Genomic DNA, 16,110 nt, shown 5'->3' with positions numbered 1-16,110 from the left:
TTCCGCCCTGGGCCGGGAACATGGCTCTTGTCCTCCGCAGGGTCGGCTCCCGCCCGCGTGTCCGTGACCCGCATCCCTCCAGCTCCCATGCAGGCAGTAGGGATGAGGGAGAGAGGAGACCAAGAGAGAAATGTCAGCAGGGGTGAGAGAGGAGAGAAAAAGAGAACTCGATGCAAGAACTTTAGGGGTCTCACACCTTTATTGGAGGGTGGCGGGGCGTGGCCCTCGGGGTCCAGTCTGCAGAAGGGGGCGGTCATTCCAGTGGACGTTCTGGTCACCTGACCGCCGAACTGTGGCTTTACCCGCCCCCTCTTCTCCGCCCCTCCTGTTTCTATTCCCTCTTTCTCCTCTCCCAGCTTGGCTTCTTGCGCAGGAGCGGCCAACCGCGTTTTGCGACTCCCACGTCCTGTCGTTGCCTCTTGCCTCTTAGAGGTTTCAGCGTGCGGGTTTTCTAGCTCATTGGGCGTACAGATTCTTTACCTACTGAGCTATCAGGGAAGCCCAACAGCAGGGACACAGGGGGCATCTCATCATAAATTGTCATAAATTGTTACTGTCATATCATCATAAATTGTTAGTATATCAAATTGTCGAGAATTCTGGAGTATCAGATAACGGCGCCCACAGCTAGCTATACCAGGAGGCATCTCAGTGGTGTATCATCCCCCGACCCCCTCAGTTCTTAGCTGGCCCTGTAGTGGCCAAGGGTGGGGGCCTTCCACTTTACTTATCAGCAGTGTCTGCACCAGGTGCTGCTTCCCACGGAGGAGCCACCGGGTCATGGTCCTGCTCTTCCAGGGCACACTGTCCTCAGGCCAAGCCAGAGCATCACTTGGGAGGGTATGGGCAATTTGGCCTGGGCTTTGAGCTGCAGTTCCCAGAACCTTTTCTTAGAAGGGAACTGAGGCTGTAGCCTGCCTTCCCCCACCCCCACTCAAAGCTTGACGTAGGGGAAAGAACCCCAGCCAGCACCTTCTTCTTTCCACTTAGGCTGGGGAGATTCTTCACCTACCTGGGGGCCTAGGAGGATGCTGAGGGTCCCGGGGTAAGCTGGAGGCTCGTTTTCCTCCAGGGTACCAGCCGTGGGACCGGTGCTGAGCCTTTGAGGGTCCAGGGTAGGTGGTCAGCAGCAGCAGCAGCAGCAGGAGGCCTAGCCCAGAGGTGGCCCATAGCAGGGCTGCTCCCGTAGACAGTGGACAGCACTGGAGTCTGGCACTCCCAGACAGACCGCCTTTCTCTTCCTCCAGGGTCCCCTTGGACAACTGGCACTTCTAGGGCAGATTTATTGTCTCCTAATGTTCTTCTCTCATCCTGTTATTACTTCTTATCCCAGGACTACAGGGGTCTGGACTCTGAGGGCTCCTGGCAACGAGCCACCTCCCAGAGCCCCTGGGGCAGTCTCCCGACTTTGCCAGCTGAGGGCCCTCCCCAGTATGGCAGGCCTACCCTTTCTTTCCTCAGGGATCCTAGAAGTGAAGTTAGAGAGGGTGTAGAGGAGATGTCCAAGAGACAGGCAGCAGTGTGGAGGCACTTGGGCCCCCCACCCCCTCCTGCCCCCCATGTTGGGAGACCCTTTTCCTTGTGAGTTGCTTTCTCTTCCTTCCATGGCAATTGGGGATGTGAAATGGGTGTGTGGATACAGGGCCAAGGGCTTCTACCCTTTGTCCCTGCCACGCCAGAGGCAGTGGGCACAGGCATAGTGTTGCTGGCAAGAGATGAAGGGGGCTTTTCTGGGCATGGGCTGGGGTAGAGGGGCTTGGGAGGGGGAAGAGGAGCAGCGTGCCATGCACCTAGAAGAGAGCTGCATCTGGACAAGCCTCAGCCTGGGGGAGGGTGGCTCTTCACTCACTGGGGAGGGCTGTGGGCCAAGTGGCTCCTTGCAGGTGGCTCTTCCAGGCAGCAGCAGAACCCAGCCAGGCAGCCCCAAGATTTATTGAGCAGGTGGTTCTACCCCCTGCTCTGGGCCCACAGGCTCCAATGACGTCTTGGTGGGGGACAGCTTGCCACCAATCCTCTTCCCTTCCTGGTGTATGTTCAGCTGCTGGCCCCGGGGTCATCAGATGCCTCCTCCCATCTTCCCAGGGATCTGAAATCATTGGACTCTTTCTTCAGCCTGGCCTGTGTCCGTGAGGTCTCATCGATCCACTTCCCTGGCTGCTTTCTCAAGCTCCTGCCCTTAGATCTAGAGACCTTTCACAGCCCTCTCTGACACACCAAATGGTGGCCCTAAGAGAGGCAACTCCTGGGGTCTCCCTGAATCCCACCTAGCTCAGGGCTTTCCCTGGTAGAAAGGTTGGGGGCCGAAGAGGGAGGGGCCCAGCAGCTTGTTAGTAAGTCTGAGGAGATCTATGACCACCCTTCCTGAGGGCTTGTTTGCTCACCTGTAAAATGGGTTGAGTGGGATAATCCTCCTCACACCTGGACACCAGGGCCGGGTCACTCCAGTGAAAGGAGCTTTGGGCGGGGCATAGCTATCCCCTCTCCTCCAAGATGGCCCCTCCTCCAAGCAAGCCCAGTTAAAGGGGCAGTGCGGCCTTTGTGGGTCTATCTGCAAGTGGTAGGAATAATTCTGCCTCTCAAGGTTCCAACCACTCCTCATCCTGTGCTCAACCCAGGACCATTTCATGGAATTGGGCACAGCTGCCCTGGAATGCTAGAAACAGGCTTCCGCCTTAGTCTGCATCAGCTCAGCTTTCTGCCACCAGCCACCAGCCTCTGAGGGGCAGAGGCCGGTTTATGGGGTTATAGCCTCTCTCTCTTTGGACAGCAATTTGAACACCAAGTGCAAGGGTAGGGTCAGGCTATGCATTCACAGTGGCCAGTCATCAGGAGAGCAGGTGCATTAAATCCTGTGGCAAAGATGGGGGAGATGACATCATGAGTACCTAGACTTCTGCTGCCCAGGCAGGAGGGCATGGGTCAATTTCCGAACTGACTTACCAGAAATGAGTATTTGGACTGTATAATAAGTTAAACTGTTTGGGAAACAGACTTTTTCCCTTTATGTATTGGTTAACCAAGAAACTTTTAGGATAATATTTGCTTTGTTCAGTTCAGTCGCTCAGTCCTGTCCGACTCTTTGTGACCCCATGAGGCTTCCCTGTCCATCACCAACTTCCAGAGCCTGCTCAAACTCATATCCATTGAGTCGGTGATGCCATCCAACCATCTCATTCTCTGTTGTCCCCTTCTCCTCCCGCCTTCAATCTTTCCCAGCATCAGGGTCTTTTCCAGTGAATCAGCTCTTCACATCAGGTGGCCCAAGTATTGGAGCTTCAGCTTCAGCATTACTCCTTTCAATGAATATTCAGGACTAATTTCCTTTAGGATTGACTGGTTTGATCTCCTTGCAGTCCAAGGGACTCTCAAGTCTTTTCTCCAGCACCACAGTTCAAAACCCTCAATTCTTCGGTGCTCAGCTTTATGGTCCAACTCTCATATCCATACGTGACTACTGGAAAAACCATAGCTTTAACTACACGGACCTTTGTCGGCAAAGTAATGTCTCTACTTTTTAATATGTTGTCTAGGTTTGTCATAGCTTTTCCTCCAAGGAGCAAGCGTCTTTTAACTTCATGGCTTCAGTGACCATCTGAAGTGATTCTGGAGCCCAAGAAAATGAAGTCTGTCACTGTTTCCATTGTTTCCCCTTCTATTTGCCATGAAGTGACCAGATGCCATGATCTTAAGTTTTTTGAACGTTGTTTTAAACCAGCGTTTTCAGTCTTCTCTTTCACTTTCATCAAGAGGTTCTTTTTTTTTTTTTTCATCAAGAGGTTCTTTAGTTCCTTTTTCTTTCTGCCATAAGGGTGGTGTCATCTGCATATCTGAGATTATTGATATTTCTTCCAGCAATCTTGATTCCAGCTTGTGCTTCATCCAGCCTGGCATTTCCCATGATGTACTCTGCATGTAAGTTAAATAAGCAGGGTGACAGTATACAGCCTTGACATACTCCTTTCCCAATTTGGAACCAGTCCATTGTTCCATGTCCAGTTCTAACTGTTGCTTCTTGACCTGCATACAGATTTCTCAGGAGGCAGGTAAGGTAGTCTGGTATTCCCGTCTCTTGAAGAATTTTCCAGTTTGTTGGGATCCACAGTCAAAGGCTTTGGCATAGTCAATAAAGCAGATGTTTTTCTGGAACTCTTGCTTTTTCTATGATCCAATGGATGTTGGCAATTGGATCTCTAGTTCCTCTGCCTTTTCTAAATCCAGCTTGAACATCTGAAGTTCTAGGTTCACGTACTGTTGAGGCCTAGCTTGGAGAATTTTGAGCATTACTTTGCTAGTGTGTGCTGCTGCTGCTGCTAAGTCACGTCAGTCGTGTCTGACTCTGTGTGACTCCACAGACAGCAGCCCAACAGGCTCCTCTGTCCCTGGGATTCTCCAGGCAAGAATACGGGAGTGGGTTGCCATTTCCTCCTCCATTACATGAAAGTGAAAAGTGAAAGTGAAGTCGCTCAGTCGTGTCTGACTCTTAGTGACCCCATGGACTGTAGCCTACCAGGCTCCTCTGTCCATGGGATTCTCCAGGCAAGAGTACTGGAGTGGGTTGCCATTGCCTTCTCCGTGCTAGCGTGTGAGATGAGTGCAATTGTATGTTGTTCGAACCATCTTTGGCATTGCCTTTCTTTGGCATTACCAAATGGAAACATTTGCTTTGTGGGTTTAGTGCAAATGACTAAGTTCAGTAAACTAGCTTAATTCTGGTATGGGTTTACAAAATGTTTTGTTCAAAGGCCCTGGTGTTCATTTTAAAAGAAGAATGGAATGCCTTTATTTTTTCTGTAATTTGAGTGTTATCGTGCCTGAAAAATCCAAACATGAAGCTCTGGTCCCTTTCTCTCTGGCCACATACTCAGCCTTTTAGGAATATTTGCTGTCTGCTTCCAGATTATAAATTCTGGAATAGAATTCATCCTTGTATCCCTCTCAACAGGACACAGAAAGTCATTTGTTCACCACTGAACTCTTAACTCCTACTCAGCCCTGAGGCCACATCATTCCAGTCTGGGGGCTGCTGTAGTCAGCTGGAAAAGCAATTTTGAGTTGAATGCTCAGGTGCTGCAGCAGCAGAGTGGCACCCTCCCTGGGGCACCTTCTCCCCTCCCCCTCAGCAGATGGCCTGGGTGAAGGATAGAGCATTAGCTAGAGTCTTGGCAACAGGGCTGCAGTGGATGCTCCACGGTAAGGAACAAAATGGAGAAAAGCCAACATAGGCACTATTGGGGGAGTGTGTGTGTGTGTGTGTGTGTGTGTGTAGGGGGAGGTCTGGGTTTGGTGCCGTGTGTGAACTATTGTGGGAGTGTGTGTGTATGTAGCAGGGAGGTCTGTAGTTTTGGTGCCCAGTAAGGAACAAAATGGAACACAAGAACTATTGGGGGGAGAGTGTGAGTGTGTGTGTGTAGTGGGGAGGTCTGTAGCTTTGGTGCCCAGTAGAACTGGGATGGGTGGGGGCAGAGGATGCTGGAGGCTGCACAAAGGGCAGTGGGCTATTGTGACTGGGCAAACCCCTGAGTGTGGGAAGCCTGATCTGCTGCCTCTGGGCTAACCTGTGGAGTCACAGCAGGAAGCAGGGTGTGTGGACTGGAAGCTCAGGACTGGAGAAAGGCTCAGGGTCCACAATACAGACTGCAGTAATGCCTGACCTCTGAGGAAGGGGCTGTGGAGGAAGGCAGTCACTACATCAAGGGGGGAGCTAGTGCACAGGAAGACTGGATCCTTGGGGCTCAGCACTGAGGATGAAGGGGTAAAAAAAGAATGTGTGGGAGTGAACTGAGGGTGGGGGTAGAGGATGAAGGAAAACCCAACACAGAGACTATCTGATGAAGTGAAGTCTCTGTGAGTGTAGCAGGTCCCACAGGTTTGGGGAGTGTGCTGCGCATGGTCACAGGTGACAGGCTGAGGGGTAGGCACTGGGTGAAGTGGGCTCCCCTGCCCTTCCCACATATTTGTGCCACGTGAGCCTCAATACACTTCCCTCTGAGCCTGTCGGGTTTATGTCTCTTGATGCCAGGTGAGCCCTGAATAGCAGGAAAAGAGAGGTGGATAAGGAGCGATGAGGGAGAAGGGGAACAAAGGGCTTGGATAACTCCCACTTGAAGATGTCTGTTTAGCAACCTGGGGATATGTTCACTGTATGGCTTGCTGACCCCAAGGCTTGCCCTCTTCCATGGGCTTGGACATGATCACACAGAGGCACCAACAGGTAGTACGCAAAGAGACGGATTTCCTTCCCAAGCATGGCACCCCTCAACAGAAATTCTTGAGATTTTTGTCTTTGCTTAATTTATTCCCACTTCTTATAAACCTATTGACTTTCGAGTTTATCATCCCTTACAGTTCCTTGCTTCCTATAGGAAGCCCAGAGTACATGTACCGACTTATACGACTTACCTCATGCAAGCTTTCAGAAGGTGATCTCTTGTGGCGGCCCCTGCTCCCTGCAGACATCCTGAATATGTGGGGGGAACTTGGGTCCCATCTTTAGTGCATCTTTGTTTGCCTGGAATCTGAGGCCCTCTAATCAGCTGCTCCGCTGACCTTTCCTTTTCACTCATCTGAGCTTCTAGCATCTCTCAGGTCCAGTTTAAGTGCTACCTACTCCCAGAAGCATGGCACCACTGATCTCTGAGCATTCCTCCATGGGCCAGGCTGGAGTGCTACCTTTCACTTCTGACAGCCCCCAAGGTGCCCCTGGTTCCTCAAGAAATGCCCTGAGGGCTGCAAGGCTTTGTCAGCCCTGCACTTACAGTCATGGCAACTGGTTTCTTCTCCTGTTCCTGTGAGGGGCTGATCATAAAGAAAAGAGACTACAGACATGCCCTCCCAGCTCTGCCCTCAACTAAAGACCACATTTCCCAGTGCCCTTTGTAGCTCAAGTGTGGGCTTACAACTAGGGTTTAGCCAATAGGGTATGAGTGGAAGTGGAAAGTGCAATTTTTATTTCATGTCCTTAAAAATGAAATTGCTTACCCACGCTCTTTTTGCTTCTCCATGGGAAAAAACAGTAACCTCAACTATCAGGATGAGAACAACGGCCTAAGGGTCTCTGGGACCATGAGATGAGGATACTGGGTCTCTAGACTGGGCAGACTGTTACATGAGAAATAAACAAAATGGATGTTCAACGTGTGCCTGGAATCTGAGGCCCTCTGATCAGCTGCTCTGCTGATCTTTTCCTCCTTTTTATGCATCCATTTTATTTAACACACTCTGACAGGTTATGCTCAAACTCAAACTGGGATCTAGACTTTCACCAACGTGACCTCTGGATCTGAGGCACTTCTATGCAAGAGTTCTGGAAATGAGGACAGATATGTAAGGAAATGGAAGTTGTTTAACACAATAAATGAGGATATAAATACTTACTCTGGACAAAGTGACATGATCCAGATAGTTCTGCAGCAGAGTACCAAGGACTAGAGAGGTCAAACTGATCCAGAGCCCAAAGCCAAGCCACCCCTTTCCTCCACGCCCCTGCACTCAGGGAAAGAGCGAGGACTCAGGCTATCTTCCCTAGGGAGTGAGGCTGGCTAGGACGACTGCACCAAAGATATTCTGGGAGTGAAAGAAGGGTGTGGCAGCTACCTAGGAGATAGAGGGACTGTGTATATTGGAAAAAAGGCAGACTGTGCCCTCTCTGCAGCCAGCTAAGACAGATGGGTAACAGTGGGCTAGGAGTGGCGCAGGAGAACCCAGCCCTGGTGTGACTGCCCCGGCCCACACAAAGGCAGAGACATTCCTCAGGGAGTCAAAGCTTTTATTACCTGATAATCCCTAGTGTGGTGCCAGAGATACCACTCTGGTCCCTTTACTCCCCATGGTGGGATATGGGCGGTATGAGAAGGGGTCAAGGGTAGAGAGGGGAGAGATTATTTACAGAGCAGGAGGGGACAGTGGTCTGACTGGGGGCACTGGGACAACCGATTTCCTCAAGAGCTCTAATAACTTTGTGCTTTTTTTTCTTAGTTAATGCCTAGCTACCTGGAATGAGTTTTGTGTTTCTTCTTTAGGAAAACATGTATTGATATAAACCAAAGAACAATCAAGCCCAATTTCCAGGCAGAGGATTTCATGATATCAATCCAAACATCACACTATTTAATTCCCCAATAAAACATTGGAAAAAGGACTATCAGTGCTAACACATTTACATATAAAATCTCCACCTAATAGGTAATAGAAGCCTATGTACCAATTTCTAAAACAGTTGTAAGATATATACACAATTTAGGGTATATTAACAAAACAGAATATTACAAAATATTAAAGGCAATTCTCCTGTCCACGGGGCCTCATTGCCTCTCACTTGAAGTTGGCATAATCTGAGAACGCGTCAATATATTCCTGCACCACCTTGTAGCAGAACTCATACTGTTCCTGCAGAGTGAAAGTTGGGGGAAAAGGCCAGGGTTACTGAAGAGAGCAATATATCTGCAGCTCCTGACAAACCCGTTCTTTAAAAAATGGAAAATTAATAAGCACTTTTGCATTTCCACCTGAACCCTGATCTGCCTGCCTGCAGAATTCTGACAGCATTCTTTTCTGGGCTGAGTGAAGCCACCTTCTCCAGAAAGCAGAGACTGGAGGTGCAGATGGTGGTCCTAGCCCTTCAGAGGTCAGACGTGAGTTCACATCCGAGCACATACTCAGTGCTTACTGGTCATCTAGACTGTCAAGAGAACTGCTGAAAGGGAGCTGAGGAAAGGAGGTAGTCCTGAGTTCTCCCCACCTCAGACCTGTGGAGAAGTGAAGAGCCCTGACAGGCACCCCTTCTAGTCTGCACTGAGGCCACCAGCATCTCTTACTGGTATGGGGCTAGGCTATGCCCCCAATGCTCTCCTGCCTCCCAAAGCTTATTCTGTTTTTCTGAGGCACCTTGAGGAAGAATGAGTCTGTGGTTACACAGCCTTCTCTCTACCAGATAGGCCCCTCAGAACAGCCTCCCCCTGAGCTGGCTCTGGCAGAGAGGAGCTGTGGATGGTGTGTGGTGGCATGGATAAATAGGCAGGGTAGCATACCAGTGTCTGGACCATGTGTGGCCTCTGCAGTCGCAGGCTCTTGACGGTCTGGAAGACATCCAAAATCCCCTCTGCTTTCACCCGTTCCAGGACTGTGCTCAGGGCACAGAAGGTCCCTGTCCGTCCTGCCCCCGCACTGTAACAAAGAGATACACTCATCACACCTGCGTGGTGCAAGGTAGCTAGAGAATCTGGGGTTAGCCAAGAGAGGGTGACCAAGGGAGAGAGGAGCATGGGACACTGAAAAGTGTGGGCAAGGAAGTGTTTTTCGAAGTCAAGGAATCCTTTTAATTTGTCAATCCAATGGGCTAAAAGCCATGTTTTCATCTCCATTTCTCATATTGCTAATAAGAATTAGCATCTTTAAAAAAAAAAAATTAGCATCTTTTCATGTTTACTGTCAAATGGTATCAGCTGATATACTTTGCCACTTTTTCTTCTTATAAATGTTTTTTTGAATGATTTATTTTTGTATGTGTAATAAATTAGCACAGCTCAAATTTCAAAAGGTTCAAAACATATAAAGTCTCCTTCCTACGCCATTTCTCCATCCTTTCAGTTTCCTCCTGGGAAACAACCAATGTCATCAAGTCCTTGTGTGTCCTTCCAAAGATAATTTATGCATATACCACACATATTTTTTCTGTCTCCCACTGCTTTCCTCACTAAACAATAAATCTAGAGGACTATTCCAAACCAGTACATAAACAGATTCTAATTAATTTTCTGAAGCTCTGTAGTATAAGATGTAACAGAGCTTATGGAACCAGTCCCTTATTAATATGTTCAGATTATTTACCATCTTTAAAAAAATTTTTTTTTTTGGCTGTGCAGTGTGGCATGTGGGATCTTAGTTCCCTGACAAGGGAATGAACATGTGTCCCCTGCGTTGAAGCATGGAGTCTTAACAACTGGACTAACAGGGAAGTCCCTACCATCTTTTACTATTATAAATAGTGCTTCAATTCTCGTAATTACAATTTCATTGTGGCCATCTGAAGAACATTTACTGGGTCATTTCTAGAAGTTCCTTTGCTCATTATTTTATCTTCAGAACAAATTTGCAGAAATTTTAAATATATACTTTCTTCCCCTTTAAGAGAGATTCCCTTCTCCCAATTATAAAAGCAATACAAACACATGGTAAAATTTTATTTCTAAAATGCAGTCTCAAACAATGTGCCCCAAACTAAATCCACTCCCTCCCCCATGAGTTCTCATACTATCTTTCTTCTGTCAGTGACATCAGCATAACTAGAGCCAGGCTAGGACACCCCTCTTTTTCACAACTATGTCTTATTCATTTTTCTTCAAACTGTTCTCTAAATCGTTGCCCTTTTCTCTTTTCCTATGTTTCTTAAGGAGGCAGGCCTTCCCATGTTGCGCAGCTGGTCTTCCCTACTGTCGGTCTCCCCTTTGTTCCCCTTCCCCAGCACTATTTCCTGCCCAGCATCTTAACTTAGAGACTGTTGTTCCCTAGCACTGGAAGTGTCGAGTTCAAACTCCAAGATCTTCTCTTATCATCTGGGCCTGTCCTAGTCATCAAACTTGATTGCCATGTCTCACCAACATCCCACTCTTGCCTGGCTTTCATCAGAGTCTGATAGAGGCTCCCATCTCGCCCCTCTGCCTGCCTTTTGTGTCTTTTTCTCTCTTCTCCCTGAGGGCTGGGGTGGGCGTACCTGCAGTGCACGGTGATGGGGTGGTTCCCTGACTGTTGCTGCTGCTTCTGCACGGCTGCAATGATGCTGATCATGCCCTTTCCATCACTGGGGATGCCCACTTCAGGCCAGCCATGGAAGTGGAACTGCCGGATCTGCCGGCTCTTGTTCTCCTTGGGAGGAAGGAGGATCAGAGAGGTAGGTGCAACCCTGCTTTCCCTATGGGAGGAGCCCACCCACCAGGCATCTTACCCTGGTGTTGGTGACCAGGAGGTCTCTGACGGTATAGCTCTCACATTCTTCCTCCTTCTTCAGCTCCACTGTGATGTCTCCATATGACACCAGTCCATCAGAGGGCCAGTACTGGGCACATTTCTCCTGGGGGACAAATGGGAGAGGTGAGAGGCTGAGAATACCACATGTGGTAAAAGCAGGGCTGCTCTATGAGCAGACTGCTCCTCTCAATACAGTCCTTCTTACACCAACACACTTCTTCCCCAAGGTATCAAAAACTCAGGGTCATTCTATTACTTACCATCACTGTAATTAACTTCTGATCCTCAGCAGGACATCCATATTTAACAACTTAAGTCTACCAATCACTTAAGAGATAATCACTTAACCTTTTACTGTTACTTATTTATAGTCTAATTTGCAACACTGACAGGATTTATGAAGACTTCTGACCATCAGCTCATAGCTGCATCTAATGTTTAATGGCAGGGTGGAGGGAGAGGAGGAGTGAATGTCTTTGTTCCGATTTCTTCTCCCCCCGACCCTCTTGAGGTGCTGCCACATTTGTAGTTGCTTATACACGTCAGATTGCTAACCCAGAAAAAAGCACCAGCTATGGCGCTTCAAAGCCCGGTCCACAGTGTGTTTTCATCCCTCTCCTCTTCAACTCTCTGCAGTGGCACCTTACAATCGCTAGTTCTTGTGTTTCTGTTCTTGTTAGCACAAGCTGGTTTACTGCGTTGTCTCTGCTTGCACCTGGCTCAGTTCCTTCTACAGCACCTTGCACACTGCCTGCATCTAGTAGGTTCTCAGTAAGTATCAGGGCCCCAGGTGGCGCTAGTGGTAAAGAACACGCCTGCAATGCAGGAGATATGAGACACAGGTTAGATCCCTGGGTTGGGAAGAGGCCCTGGAGGAGGGCTAGCATCCCACTCCAGTATTCTTGCATGGAGAATCCTATGGACAGAGGAGCCTAGGGGGCTACAGACCATAGAGTCGAAAAGAGTTGGACATAACTGAAGTAACTTAGTATGTAAGCAGTAAGTATCTGGTAAATGACTTTTAATGTCTATAGAACAAGCCAGGGTATAAATACATAAACAAAATAACAGTTATGCTGTCCTTTTTTTAGAGCATTTTAGGCGATACCCTAGATCCTGTTGACAATTTAAAGATACTCAGCCATAAATATACTCTATGCTCTATGTTCACTAGGAAAGATCTGGGAAAATTAAATACAAAAATAAAAATCACCAATAGTTTCTCAGTCCAAATAAAATCCATATTAAAAGTCCAATTTAATGACTTTAAAAAATATTTATTTGGCTGCGCTGGGTCTTAGTTGCGGCACAAGAGATATTTATTTGCAGCATATGGGATCCAGTTCCCTGACCAGGCCCCCTGCACTGGGAGCTCAGAGTCTTAGCCACTGGACCACCAGGGAAGTCCCTTAATGACTTGCTTTTCATATGTGTGATCATTCATTACCCCCTTTATAAATGACCCTTAGCTCATTTTAAAACACAGGATTATTAAAGTGGTGGATCAAGGAAATGCCATAGAGCAGTGCTTTTCAATATGTGACTAGGAGCCCTGGGGATACCCTGAGAGTCAGAGCTCTGGACCCTCTCTTCAACAGAACAGTTTTAGAAAAGTCAAACCTAATTTAAGTTTTTGAAAAACCAAAACCCTTAATTAAGGCTCACCTTAAATGAGACTATGCTGGTTTTCAGGGATTCATGGGCAGAATGAGTTTTGCTATCACAGTTCCTTCCCAACACTACCTTTATACAGTTTATCAGTCAGAACTAAAGACTGGGCTTTAAAACCATTAGAAATACTAAGATACAAAGGGCTTGACAGCAACAGACTATAGGAGCCAGAATCACACTATGACAAGAAGAAATTATTAAGGTTCCATACTTAACAGCCTTCAGATATTTTAGATCTTCTTAGTTTAGGCAAAGAGGCATAACAGAGAAGAAAAGGGGCAGCCTGGAAGGAGGACTCCCAGGGATGTACCACTGAACCATCAAGAGTCCCCTCTTCAGGGAGTTCCTTGGTAGTCCAGCAGATAGAATTCCATGCTCCCACAGCAGGGGGCACAGGTTTGATCCCTGGTTGGGGAACTAAGATTCCGCTAGCTTTGTGGCATGGCAAAAAAAAAAAAAAGTTCCCTCTTCAAACTATGGACAAAGAGTTGGTCAACAGTGAAAGCATGTAGCCAGAGCAGGCTGACTAATGGGGACAATCTGCCATGATTATCTGTGGCAGGCTCGAAAAATCAGATTAGTGCTATTGTAGGGTGAATGTCAAGGTGACACAGCTACTCCGGGGAAGCAGGTATCGTGTGCTGAGAAAAAACAAGCACACTTCTGGGGATAGGATTTAAGGAATGATGTAAGATAAAGAGAAGGCACATAAGGTGATTTTAGATGTTGGACCAATGGCAGGAAATTATCCTACTCAGCCAGGTGAAGGCTTACTGAATTTAGCTTCTGTGTGGGCTCCACAACAGAAACAGAAGAATCAGGTGGGGCTTAAATGGGACTTGACTCCCATGGTGCCGCTCAAGGGTGTGGGGAGACGTATGGCAAAAACAGCTGTAAGAGAATCCAGAGCAGGGGCCAGCAGTGCCAGTACCCACTGTTTCCCAAGGCTAACATGCCTTGGTGTCCTGCTGAGAATGGAGACATGAGAGCTGAGTTGGGGAATGCAAGGCTGACAAATATGGGACCCTGCTCTCAAGGAGTAGAGGCTAAGACTCATCTCAGAACCCAAGCTCCACTCTGCATGTGAGGGCCAAAGGGGATGAGGGAAAATGGCAACTAGAAGACCTAAAAGAAGCAATGGAAACAGAGAGGAAGAAGGACCCAATTCAAGTCTTGGAGTGGATACCTCAGGAAAAGTTTCTAACTTTTGTACGCATGGGTAGATTTTCCCTCAAGATAAGGAAGCTCAAAGAGGATTTTTAAACAAGGAATGATATATTTAGATTTATATTTTCAAAAACATGCTGGCCTCCATGTGGAAAAGTGACTAAAAGGGGATGGGAATGGGAGTAGGCGGACTGGCTGCCAGGCTACTTAAGTGATGGAGGAGAGAGATGATTGTCTATATTGGGGTGACAGGAGTTACACTGAAGAGAAGTGAATATAATACTCAGCCTATGTCAAGACTCAGTGACAGACTGGTTGTGAAGAGTAAGAAAAGGAGAGGAATAAAGGTAACTCCTAGACTTCTGGGTGAAAGGTGGTACAGTGTACTGAGATGGGTAAGGATGGAATGAACCAGTGTGAAGGAAAGGAGGAAACCAAATTTTATTTGGGGCATATGAAGTTTGGGATTTTTAACAGACACCCATGAGAAGATATTACATAGCTATGTGGTCAACAGCTGGGAATGCTGGTGGTTTATTTGCTAAGTCATGTCCAACTCTTGCAACCCCATGGACTACAGCCTGCCAGGCTGCTCTGTCCATAGGATTTTTCTAGGCAAGAGTGCTAGAGTGGGTTGCCATTTCCTTCTCCAGGGGATCTTTCCAATCAAGGGATCGAATCCAAACAACTGGGAAGGTGGGGGGGAGGGGGTAATTGGGCTAGAGGCATAGATGTGAGAGTTCCTGGCATATAGATAGTATTTAAAGCCACAGAACTGGATGAGATCCCCAAGGAAGTGTGTCAAAAGGGAACAAAAGTGGGTTAAGGCCTCAGTGTTGGACACTCCAATAATCAGAGGTCATTCAGAGGAGGAGGAAGTCACAAAAGAATAGCAAAGGAGCTTCCAGGCCAGTGAGTACAGGAGTGACATCATGGAAGTCAAGGGAAAAAAGTGTTCTGAGGATGGAGTGTGTGTTGGCGTACAAAGGAACTGCTACAAAGGAACCAGAAAGATAAGAGAAGTAACTTTTGGATTGTCAAGATGGCAGTCACTGGTGACCTTGACTGAAGTAGTTCCCAGAGGACTCAAGCCTAGAAGGATGAGGAAGCTGAGAAGCTGAAAGACAAAGGTAGATGGATCACCCACATATAAACATTGGCCTCCAAGAACAGAAACAGGAACAGGAACCAAAAAAGGGGCAGCAAGCCAGGTGTTGGAGTCATCACTGGATGAGAGATCAGAAATGAGGAGTAGGTGTTCAAGTCTAGTAGATGAATGCTTGGAAACTTGCAAACTATGTAATCTAAAATTTACATTGTTGGGTTATGGACTCTAGGTATTGGAATCCCCAAAGAAGTGGAAACAGAGAAGTTTTTCAGTCTTTTCTCCTGCTGTCTTTGTTTACCTTCCTTCCACTACATAGCACTAAGTCTCTTGCTACGGTCTAGGGCTGACAACAGTGATGGGGATACAGAACTCTGTGGGCTGGGGTCTGATGCGATCGTGTTTTATTGTCTCTCTGGAGAAGTAGAATGTGTCCTTGGGTTGAGTTGACCCCATGCAGAAACTGCTAGGACTGCTCTGATCATGGTCCAAGCTGCAGCTGATGAGGGAATTCAGGCCTTACCAAACATCTTGGTGGACCATTATAGTTAAAATGATGGAGAAAAATAAAACAGGGAGAAGAGAATTTTTGGTTTTAATTCCTTTGGAATTTTAATATATACAGAATTTACATTTTTGGATCAGATGTTTTCTCTGGGAATTTAAACTGGGGGTGGGGAGTGGTCTTAAAGGAGACACTCTTCACTGTCTCATTTAGGCTTATTGTGTTAGTATCTCTTGAGAGCTACACCTGACAAGACGAATGGGAGGTGGAACATAAAGTAAAATTTTCTCTCAGAGGCCAATGAGGCTGGTAAAGAATGTTACTATAACCTGTACTGATCCATTTCAGAAGCTTCTGTTTCACTGGCCCTAAGACAGAGCACAAGGCACAGCGCTAGTAGGCAGGGGGGAATGGGCCGCACCACCTGAGACCAGTGTGTGCATGCCCCCTCTCTCCCCACCTCTACCTGTAAGAAATGTTTCCTGCCTCTCTGCCCTGTACTCTTACTAGGTCTGCTTCAAGGATGGAAAAGCCTGAAAAATCTGACTAGACAGAGTCTGAGGTATTCACTGGGCCACTTTTTATTACGGGGCAGTGGACAGAGAATGTGCTTGTCACTCCAGCATTTTCTGCCTACTCTTTGCATCTGACTGCCACAGATCCAGGGGGCAGAAGTGTGGCATGTAGGTCCCTATTTGCA

At 47.5% G+C, this 16,110-nt stretch overlaps 2 protein-coding genes across 29 annotated transcripts in view; both read right to left on the bottom strand.

Annotated features, from left to right (window-relative positions):
• Positions 1–521: 521 nt before the first annotated feature.
• Positions 522–1,698, bottom strand: LOC147360677 (progonadoliberin-2). Its single transcript, XM_086335190.1, has 4 exons — positions 1,659–1,698; positions 1,447–1,466; positions 1,013–1,271; positions 522–889 (listed from the first exon to the last, which is right to left on the bottom strand). Exons 1-4 carry the CDS (start codon positions 1,696–1,698, stop codon positions 660–662), a joined length of 549 nt encoding a protein of 182 aa, XP_086191316.1. The 3' UTR covers positions 522–659.
• A 6,050-nt stretch (positions 1,699–7,748) lies between these two features.
• PTPRA (protein tyrosine phosphatase receptor type A) overlaps positions 7,749–16,110 on the bottom strand; it is a 169,397-nt gene continuing 161,035 nt past the window's right edge. For all 28 annotated transcript variants that reach the window (XM_086333167.1, XM_086333183.1, XM_086333169.1 and 25 more), the window contains 4 exons: positions 10,940–11,065; positions 10,709–10,860; positions 9,027–9,162; positions 7,749–8,385 (listed from right to left, as the gene is read on the bottom strand). In XM_086333167.1, the coding sequence (XP_086189293.1) occupies positions 8,311–8,385; positions 9,027–9,162; positions 10,709–10,860; positions 10,940–11,065 (489 nt within the window). In that variant the 3' untranslated portion in view covers positions 7,749–8,310. The remainder of the gene's footprint in view (positions 8,386–9,026; positions 9,163–10,708; positions 10,861–10,939; positions 11,066–16,110) is intronic.

The sequence above is a fragment of the Bos grunniens genome, chromosome 13 (genome assembly GCF_055505025.1).
Source record: "Bos grunniens cultivar Pamir isolate PY7600 chromosome 13, Bosgru_T2T1.0, whole genome shotgun sequence".
Taxonomy (NCBI): Eukaryota; Metazoa; Chordata; class Mammalia; order Artiodactyla; family Bovidae; genus Bos; species Bos grunniens.
Note: the sequence above shows the minus strand (reverse complement) of the source record. Positions and strands in the feature narration are given on the sequence as shown.